Genomic DNA, 10,575 nt, shown 5'->3' on the forward strand with positions numbered 1-10,575 from the left:
ATTTTGGGAATATTCATTGTTGATTTTCTATCATTTGTAGTATGATTTCCCTTCGAGAGTCTCGTATGTGTATTGTTTTCGGCTTGAATACCTTTTTGAGGCTCTCGAAGCGTGTGCCATCATAACCTCAGCTTTTGGGTTGTGATCAAAAGTTTTCAAATGTTTCAACAATTAGGAGACATTAATTGCATAAAAGGCAATCAATAGCAAATAAAATCAGATGTTTTTATTCTTTTCCATAAAGGCATTATTAAGAAAATATTAGGTAATAAAATCTCTTTTAAGACCAGCAAAAAAAAAAAAAAAAAAAAAAAAAATAAATAAAAAAATAATAATAATATATATATATATATTCTTGAATCTTAAATAAATTATTTAAATTCAATAATTCATTCTTTGCAAAAGAATAGTACAAGTTACTTCTTATTTCGGAACAGTTCTTTTCTTCTTTTAATAACTGGTTAATTAGTCATGCATAGTAGGGACCATAAACTTATTAATTGATGCTTCTTATTACGATATTAATTCACTAAAGAATAAATTAATCATATTGTAATAAATTACAACTTATTCCACTAAATATTTGTAATTGCACTCCTCGATTTAATTTCAAAATCTACCATTACATCTTATTTGACTCCCCATGTTAGAATTACTGACACCAATTCATTAAACTAAATTTTCTGAATAATTTGATTTATTGACTAATTTAATCCTTTATTATTATACTTAACTTATTCCACATGACGGATAAAAAATCCACATGCAGGGTTTTCACGTGAAAACTTATAAGTATCCATAAAGGGGTGTCTTCTATCTCAAGTCTGAGACATGATTCTATCAACTAATTATTATTTCACTAATGTGATTTGTCATTACCCAATCTATTAGGAATATATTGACTCATAATAGAGTCTCACCTTTTAATAGATTAAAATAATAAATCAAGCTACATAGATCATAATAATTATATCATGATTAAGAGTATAAGTACACATAATGGACTAGAGAAGTTGTTTATAAATATTTAAAACATGAACACACATCTCTATTGGTCCGTTCAATAGACACGGAATGTACTAGCACTAAGAAGTTAGAATTTAACCATTTCCATAGATAAGATAGAATTATATTTTAATCTTATGCTACAATCATCAAGATGTTTTTCTAACTTCATCTTTGATTGTGATCATTTAATTTATAACTTATAAGGACCGACAATTTTAATCTTTTGTGTATGAATTAAATAACTCCATACATAAAAAATGTCCACTATATAAATAATGGACATACATATTAACACAATGATCTATTTAAATAAAGACTTTATTATATCAACTAAAATGAAATAAATAGTATTTACAAGAGATTAGATAAAATACTATATATAATTCAACCACATGATTAATAGTATATCCAGATACAAAGCTCAATTGCTAACTTTTTGGCATAAAACTTGTTGGTTTGGCCTTCAGTTCTGTTGCATTGCATGTCCACTTCTACCTGTTATATTGCATAAATTACCTATAATGATATAAATGTGTACAATGCCTAAATTAATAAATTCCAACACTTAGTGTTGTGAATTGTCCACTTTCACATTCGCGAGTCTTGACTTCAATTTTTTCAAGACAAATTCAACATAATTTACACTGTCAAAAAGGTAGAAAATTAACAACATTGTCAGTGGCAAAATAAAAAATTTCGTTAAAGATATTTAAGATTTAATATATATGTATGAAAAATAAATTTTGACCTATATACTCTTAATAATGAATATTCTAACAGCCACCCTAATCTATATGTGGCTACGACACTGAATAGTGGGGTAGGCATTGTTGGGTTTTCGATTAGGCATTGTTGAGTGCTTGGCTCAACTTCGACTTTGATTTTGAAGACAGTGATAACATTGAACAGAGTGATAGTTGGCTTTAAATTTTAATTTTACTCTTCACTAAACTAACATGAAATGTTAAAGATTACAAAAACCAGAATATTTTTAGTAAATATTGAAGCAGCATCACTAGATAATTGGACATCCAGGTGGTGTAATTTACAAAAACAAAGACAAAAAACACAGATAAGAGTGCTTAATCCAGGTGGTGTAATTTACAGAAAATGTACACAATTTTCATTCTCTTCAATCTTCTCAAGACCTTTTTCCTTTTCCTGGTTTGCTTATTGGACGATGAAGGTCAAGGGGAAGAGATCCAGGTATTCTTGTTTCGCGGTTAAACCCTCTCAGACATACATATCCTGCAACACTTAACAAAAGTGCATTCAGTTTCATTTGTAATGCATCAATGTCGTCACTGTGTTAAAATTTTAGTTTTATGTGTAAAAACTATATCTTATTTTTTAAAATTATGAAAATTCTATAACTGTTATACACACAAGACATGTCTCTTAGTATATGATCTACATTTTCTCTTTTCAGTAAGAACCATTAGTTGTCGTAAGAATGTTGAATAATGATAATGTTTATGAATGAAATCAGTTCATACCTCTCCAAAAGCAATTCTGTACTTCTTTTGTTGACATCCCTGAATTCACACAAAACACTTCATCAGGGGAAGGGCGTGCAAATTTTCTTCTCGGGTGTGCACATAATAACTAACATTTCACCTCTATACAACACATAATTTATTGGAGTAGGGTATGCACTTGACCACCCTTAACCTAAGGTGGCTCCGACCATGCACTTTGTAATATAGAACTATCCACGGCATTTGCTGCTATTATATTTAACTAACAACTTTTGTGTGTCTTTACCTCTAAATATTCCTCTGATGGAGGTGCCACAGTATAGGGTCTTTCTTGGCAAATTCCATAAACATGCCCTTGGAACTTCAATTGGCTTTTGAGTAGACTCTTCATCTGCAAAAACCTACATAAATCATTTTATTAATATTTCTCAAACTAATTAATTAAAGACTTAGATATGAAATGGTTGCATCACTGAGTACATTACTGTATAAAATTCACCTCATTTACTTGGAAGTATGTTCCGTTGAGTGGAAATTTCCCCTTATTTGCTGTTCGACACGGAATCTGAAGATGCTCTTACGAGTTAGTTTTTATTGGAAAAATAACTATCCAAATAAATTAGAATGTGGAAATTTTTACAAACATGAGATATCCCAATTCAGGAGTAATCATTATGTCCTAAATTTTTTTTTCGCACCAGAAGAGTCCCACTAACAGTCTCAATATTGCTTCCATCAACCTTGTTTTGAGTTTCATCGCAATTACAGGATTCATACTTCTCTTTTGTAGGTTCTTCCGAAGCTGCATTTCCTGTACGGTACAGAAGTGTGAGTTCACTTTGAATAGCCTGCATAGACAACATTTTTGTGCTTATTTTTATATAAATCTAGTCCATTCAAGTATATAACTTTCGGGAAGCAATGACCTGGTGTCCTTATAGCAAGTAGATATGGGCAAGGGTCTTCCAGTTCTCGTTTCTCTAGCTGCATTCATAAGCTTTAGTCAACTTCACCAAATCAAAAGACATGACGAATAAATAGTTTCTTTCATGTTGGTAACCTAACTTACCCCTTCTAACAAAGGATGTGAATCTGGAAGTTCATAGCTGCAGCGCGTAGGAAAAACAAATGTTAATGAGCAGTTATTTAAACACTTCACCATTTTCTTCGTTATCTTTTGGAATGTGCATCCCCTTTATTGCACGAAACTTCTTCCGATATAACACCCTTGCAGAAATATTTCTTATATCCATTTGTCAGCTCAATAATAAGATTCTTAATGTGCACACATAGCTTTCCTATGTAATGCCAATTAAATAGTGAAGATAAATGAAACTTATTACAAAACTTACACTTGATGCTCCGTCCTTAACCGACCTATATGCTTCAATTTAGGCAAAGGTGCTTCTTGAGTGGCAATGACCAAAGCTTTAGACAAATCGGTGTCTTTTGTTGATAGGTCATTCTCATCTATGTAACTTAACAAATTTTCCATGAATGCCTGGCGATCAAATGTGATAGTAGGTATGTCACTGGCAGAATAATCTTCAATGTCTGTTTCTCCAATACACCCAAGAGCTGGATAGGTGATGAGCTCATTCTGGTGATCTCCCGTCGAATGATTTGAATTTGAGGCTTCCCCGAAAGACGAAACAAGATTTGCTTGAGATCTGTCAGCACATGAGTATGCACTGTCTACAGGTACTAAAGCTGTATTGACGTTTACACAGCTGTTTTCCCCTGGCCCCGTCAGGGGAAGTCTTGCACTGCATTAATGTTCAATAAATTTACTTAGGAATTGTACTGTTTCTACATAATTCTATCAACATGATTTAGTTTCTGAATGTTCCGAGAGAAGATCATTGCAATGATTTCAAAGAGAACGAAGAACTATCGTTAAGTTTGTCTGGAAGTATATATTTAGAAGCATCAACAAAGGAAGATATAATATATGGTTAATAATCAAGGTAATTTAGCAGGATCAAACCTTGTAAAAGAACTTGCAAAGTGTCTACATTCTGCCTTCATTGGACATGCATTACAATTAGGGGATGATTTTGTACAGAATACCTGTGTGCAACAAAATTACAGTCTCAAAATATCAAGAAAAGCAATTTAATATTAATGACAACACACAAACCTTTCCGAAGGTTATCATCTGATGATGAAATTCATATCTGCAAGTAACCACAAAGGAATACAAAATGATTTCCACTAATATTCTGTCGAATAATCAATCATTTAAATTAAGAGTATATATCTTTAAGTCTGAAGGTGAACTTTTCGCAAGTCGATCCTTACAGTGTTAGATAATCGAGTGTGCATAACCGTGGCCAGAGATACTTGTGAACATCTTTGACGTCCGGGTACCTAAAGTATGACATTCAGGATCATGGATAAAAACTTCCAAAATGAAAATTTGACAGCATCAGCTGATAAATCCAAATTCTTACATATTCAAAAGATGCATCTCTTGTCCTCTTGGAAGTGATTGAATAGGTATCCAACCCAGTCGCACGAGTACTCGTCCTACATTTGTATCAACCTAATAAAATAATAATGAGTGTTAAGGATAAAGCTCATAGATCCATTAACACGTGCTACATTATAAACTTACTGGGAAGGCTTGGTGTTGGAGAGTTAGCAACCTTATGCATTCCACACTTTTCACTCCCAGACCATAAATGCTCAGCAAGTACTCCCTGGTAGAAAAAGATTTCTCGATCAACTACACTTTCAAATCACAGTTAACTTATGTGTTTCCTATCTCACCAACTATCCAACTTTTTGAATTCATACAAAAAGAAAGTGCAGACATTACTTAGCCTTTTCTGGTTCAACTTCTCGTAGCCATTCTAGATCCACATTCCCTTGTTCCAGGAGCAGGCAGTTGATAAAATTCTGCAAGTAGTGAGCACACAGTTAGTTTATTACAATGCTGATTGATTGCCGAGGAATTCTTAACCAAACATTGTTAACCTTAATTCTTAGTGCAAGCTTTTTGTCCATTCCCCTTTGATTGATAGCTTTTGATACTTGATCCGTTGTTGCATCGTGGACTGCATGCCAATCTATGGCATCTAACGTGCTATCATTAATCTCTTTGTGATTTACAAAGGAAGAGAACTTCCTTATATTTTCCCTTGTAATGGCTTCACTTTCCATGTCTGCATTTTGACTTTTCCTTCTTAAGACTGGTTCAGATTGCTGATTTCTTGCCTCCTTTTTCTTCTTCCCCCCTTTCAGATTTGTTCTTCGGATTATCCCCTGGTTCTTAATATTAGAACTTCCTTTGTAAGATTTCTCCAGCTTGGTCTTTCCATTTCCATTGTGGAATGTTGATTTGAAACTGACTTCATTACAAGGATATTGAGCGGCAAGGGACATGAAAGCAGAGCTGCAAAAGCACAATTTGAGATTACTATTCAGATTCTTAATGAACACATTAATAATCCCTTGTGAAAAGTTTTTTGCATACAGTCTTCAATACCTTGATATGTTGTCGGTGACATTTTGAGCCAGGAAAACCCCAGCCACAGAATCTACAATTGAACCTTTCCACTGTGAGAACTGTCTATTACCTGTCAATATATAATCTGCCTGAAGACACCGACTAGACATATTCTCTTTACATGATATATAATGAAAGAAAATGAAATGTTTGCTCATTGTTATCTTACTCATGCTGATAAAGAAATACTCCAGTTGTAGTTACCATTATTTAACATATACAAATTACATTTATCTGGTTCTTGTCATTTTTTATTTTTAGGGAAGCACTAAAAGTCGGAAAAGATTACAATCAAAACCTCAGTTTGAGTCTCACTAAGAGAAACTTCAAAGACACGTGTGAACTTGTGTTCATATCAAGTGATGCATAAACAGGCATTTTGATACTTCAAAAAGATGATCAGTCCTTAGTGAGTTATAGTGTTTTCATCTTTGGAGATATTGTTTTGCTTTGACGATGTTCTGGATTCTGGCTGAATTCTTTGTGGACACGTGCTAGTTTGTCGAATTTCTATGATATTTCTGTATCCTTGAATTGGTGGAATTATATATATGCTATTATTTTCATTTATTTATGCTGCATACATTTATAACTTTCAGAGTTGCATACAAGAAAAATATCTAGATCACAGTTTGATACTGAGTTTAATGAATACAAGCATAATCTGATACCTTGGATAAGATGCATGCGAGAAATGAATGATATCACCCGTCCGTGGAATAATGTCCTCTGTATTTCCCATCTTTCATCACACTTTTCAGATTTGCAGCCTTCATGTTCCGGTTTTCCCATCAGAGATTTCCATTCTCGTAGTGTCTCCTCATCAAGGATTACTTTTGATCTCAAGATCATTTTGTCTGTGTCACTAGGTGTTTCATCGGTTAAAACTTGTGCATCTTTCTTCTTGTGATGGATTTGAGAATTCTTTTTATGTTTCACTATGAGTCCATTTTTACTGCTAGATTCTTGAAGCCTTGGTTTCTTGTGAATGCAAAGGCTGGCAGCCTTCCCTGGACTATCCTTTAGACCTTTAAAAAGTTACATCAAAGGATAAAATATAATTTCTTGTTAAATGTTATGTCATATTAAAAATCCAAGTAAGTTGTATGACCACCGTCTTCATTACCTTCGGTAGTAGAAACTTTTGATGTTTTCCGCTTCATGTTCTGCCATTCCTGAAAGGCTGGTAAAACTGTTTTGCAGTTGTTATATATCTGATTCTTCTTAAATCGTCGATTGTACACCTACAACGTATAGTTAGTAGCATAGTTAAGATTAGAAACAGAAAAAATGACGGTGGAACAACATTTGTAGTAAAAAACATTTGCCTGGACAGGCTTGTTATGCCCTTCAATGAATGACTCAACTTTTTCACACTTGTTACGTCTTCTATGGTACACCTGCAACGGAAAGTAGTACCATACTTTGGATCAGAAACAAATGAACATTTGCAGGATTGAGAAGTGAAGAAATAGGGAAAAAAAATTTACTTGGAGAGGCTTGGAAGGAACTGATAATGAACCAAGCTTTTCTGATGAGCTTTTTTTCGAGTCTTTGTAACTGTGTTTTTCTTCATTATCTGCTGGAAAATAATTTAGTAATATTATCCAACAGAGACATGATATGTATAACTCAATCTTAGGAACAAGCTCAATGTTGAGATAATTATTAAGCACAAAATCTAATATACTAGTTGACTTGGAAATCACAATTGAAGCCATTACCTGCACCCAAGCTAATTAGCCTTTCCTTTACTATTTTCCGTTGACGAAGAAAGTACCTTTTAACTGTCAAAATGCTCTTACTTAGTAAAGCAGAACAAGATAATCCCAACGATACAGAACCTTTCGAACATATTTGATTAATCACCTGCTCCCGAACTAAGTATCTCCTTTCCTTTCCTTGGTCGAAGCCAATAACTATAATCTGTGGAAAAAAAGACATTGAACTAATGAAACCCCAAAAGAAAACAATAAAGTTTCTCTCGATCGCATGACAATAATGCTGCAACCAAACAATCAAGAATAGACATTCAAACTTGGCCTCAGCTGGCAAGTAGTATAAGTAGTACACAACTAGACACCTCCACTTGATCTTAACTCAACTGGTAACTAATCCTTATGGAGGTGTTTGGATAATCATTTTGTAAGTTGGAGTGTTCAACTAACACTTACACAATGGTGACAAGTTGCACTACATCAAAAATGATCATGCCGCTAAATATGTATTTTTAGCGGCAATTGGCACTCGGCACTCTTTGTATATGTGCCTAAAGCATTTAGCGACATTGGTTCTAATGACACTTAACTAATGCCGGTAAAGACTTTAGCACTCTTTATTAATGTCAATATTTATTGCCGCTAAAAGTTGTTTTTGTTGTAGTGTTGATGTGTCTAAATTTGCATGCTCAAAAAATAGAGTTTAAGTGTCTGTTAATGTATTATATCTTCATCAATTAAAGCACTCATAAAATTTGATGCATGTGCTTTGAAACAATCAAAGTTGAGTAGTAATAGTGTTTTATATACAATAACATGACAGAATTCTGAATTGAAAACTAATCAATCCCATGAAGCCTCAAATTAAGTAATAGCAAACTCAAAATTGGAGTGCTTACTGTGTTGAAAGTGGGATGCAGCCTCTGAACCCTTTACCATGTTGAAATTTCAGAATATCTTTATCTGAGTTTTAACTTAAAGAGAAAAAAAGAAGCTTTGTGCCATTAGAAGTGATACATGCAATATACATAAACAAGAGAAATTCATCCATATGCAATGTTTGTATAGAGGATTTAGCCATAACAAGCATGCATGAGGATGGATGATCATTCAAGTGAAGCAGCAAAGGAATATTGAGAAAGAAATTACCAGAAACTGTAAATTGAGTTTTCTCAGTCTTTGAAAACAGGGTTTGGTGACAAAGTGGGAGAAATAAAAAGGAAAACTAAGTCTTGAGTTTGGGGACAAAGTGAGGTATAATAACAAATCCCCAACTCCATGTAATCATTGCATCATGCAATAAAAACTAAGTCTTGAGTTTAATTTATTGATTATTACACCATGATTTGATAGTTTCTCCTCAATTCATATGGAAGAAAAAAATATTTTTGTGGACTTAAACTAAAATATGGACTCCCTCCATTCCATTTTATGTGACACCCTTTGATTTGGCACGGTGTTTAAAAAAAAAAATAACTCTTCATACTTATGGTCTAAACAATTTATATATATTTGTGTAGTTGAAAATCACTTCACTAAGGGTAAAATGAGTATTTTAAAGTTAAATTGTTTCTAATTATAAAAAGATCATATTCTTTTTTGGACGAGCTAAAAAAAAGGATGCCGCATAAAATGGGACGGAGGGACTAAATGTATCAAAATATTCTTTAATTTTGTGGTCTCAAATGTATAAGGTGAAAAGTTAAAAAGTTGTCAAAAGAAGACATTGTAAATACAGAAAAGGATCAAAATTACCCTCAAATTATTTGAGGTTGTAATTGTGTGTTGAAGGATCGAGTTCATTGTTTGGATTTTGAGGTCATTGAATTTGAGGCTGAAAATGTTATTCAAAGATTAAATGATGTCGAAAACTCTTCAAGTCATTCTTTGTTCGTTGAAACTCAAAATTTCGCCTCAACAACATTTAGGCCAAATTCTAAATCAACAAAACAACACAATTAAATTAAATCAAAACTCACTACACAATGTACATGAAACAATGAATCTGGTTTTATTCTAATCTTGAATGTATGCAAGAGAATATTTTTCAAGTGTAACAAAAGTATGAACGAGAGATACCAAAATCATGGCTTGGTAAGGTACTATAACAAACCCCCAACTACATGTAATCATTGCATCATGCAATAAGAACTAAGTCTTGAGTTTAATTTATTGATTGTGTTTAACTTATTGATTATTACACCATGATTTGATAATTTCTCCTCGGTTTTAATTCATTTGTCTTATTTTTACTTGGAAGAAAAATAAATAAATTTGTGGACTTAAACTAAAACATGTATCCCCTCCATCTCATTTTATGTGATATTATTTTACTTGACACGGTGTTAAAAAAAAGGAAGACTTTTGGTACTTGTGGTCTAAAATAATTTATATATATTTGTGTGATTAAAAATCATTTCATTAAGGGTAAAATAAGTATTTTCAAGTTAAATTGTTTCTAATTATAAAAAAGGTCATATTCTTTTTTGGACGAGCTAAAAAAAAAGGGTGCCACATAAAATAGAACGGAGGGACTAAATGTATCAAAATATTCTTTAATTTTGTGGTCTCAAATGTATAAGGTGAAAAGTTAAAACGTTGCCAAAAGAAGACATTGTAAATACAAAAAAGGATCAATACCCTCAAATTATTCAAAATAACTCACATTTACCCTTCATTTATTTCTTGTGATATTTTGCTATAGTTTTAGGACATATTTCTTGTCTTATTGGGTTTTAGTTTTACAACAGAGATGGGAATAAAAGAATAACATGAGAGATGCAACACTATGCTGCGCCCCTAAAACCCTTGCAGAACTCCATTTCCCAAGGCAATGGCATCCAAACTTTCGTTCATCAGG

The 10,575-nt window shown here is 32.9% G+C and overlaps 1 protein-coding gene across 1 annotated transcript; it reads right to left on the bottom strand.

The window, feature by feature from the left end:
* Positions 1-2,149: 2,149 nt before the first annotated feature.
* Positions 2,150-7,718, bottom strand: LOC125828772 (protein ROS1A-like). Its single transcript, XM_049508098.1, has 20 exons — positions 7,488-7,718; positions 7,326-7,397; positions 7,124-7,241; positions 6,669-7,025; positions 5,977-6,067; positions 5,466-5,883; positions 5,308-5,387; positions 5,104-5,188; positions 4,940-5,031; positions 4,788-4,856; positions 4,627-4,663; positions 4,474-4,556; positions 3,839-4,252; positions 3,556-3,592; positions 3,413-3,470; positions 3,185-3,297; positions 2,986-3,051; positions 2,773-2,887; positions 2,505-2,543; positions 2,150-2,256 (listed from the first exon to the last, which is right to left on the bottom strand). Exons 1-20 carry the CDS (start codon positions 7,716-7,718, stop codon positions 2,150-2,152), a joined length of 2,682 nt encoding a protein of 893 aa, XP_049364055.1.
* Positions 7,719-10,575: the final 2,857 nt, after the last annotated feature.

The sequence above is a fragment of the Solanum verrucosum genome, unplaced genomic scaffold (assembly GCF_900185275.1).
Source record: "Solanum verrucosum unplaced genomic scaffold, falcon-dt-bn FXZP01000242.1, whole genome shotgun sequence".
Classification (NCBI taxonomy): domain Eukaryota; kingdom Viridiplantae; phylum Streptophyta; class Magnoliopsida; order Solanales; family Solanaceae; genus Solanum; species Solanum verrucosum.

What these genes read in the sequence shown, in the direction of transcription:
- LOC125828772 (XM_049508098.1), bottom strand. Translation starts at nt 7,718, where the DNA reads ATGGCTTCAATTGTGATTTCCAAGTCAACTAGTATATTAGATTTTGTG. An exon ending in GAGATGCATCTTTTGAATAT is followed by an intron (nt 4,857 to 4,939) that starts GTAAGAATTTGG and finishes GTCATACTTTAG; the next exon opens with GTACCCGGACGTCAAAGATG. An exon ending in TTTGCAAGTTCTTTTACAAG is followed by an intron (nt 4,253 to 4,473) that starts GTTTGATCCTGC and finishes ACATTAATGCAG; the next exon opens with TGCAAGACTTCCCCTGACGG.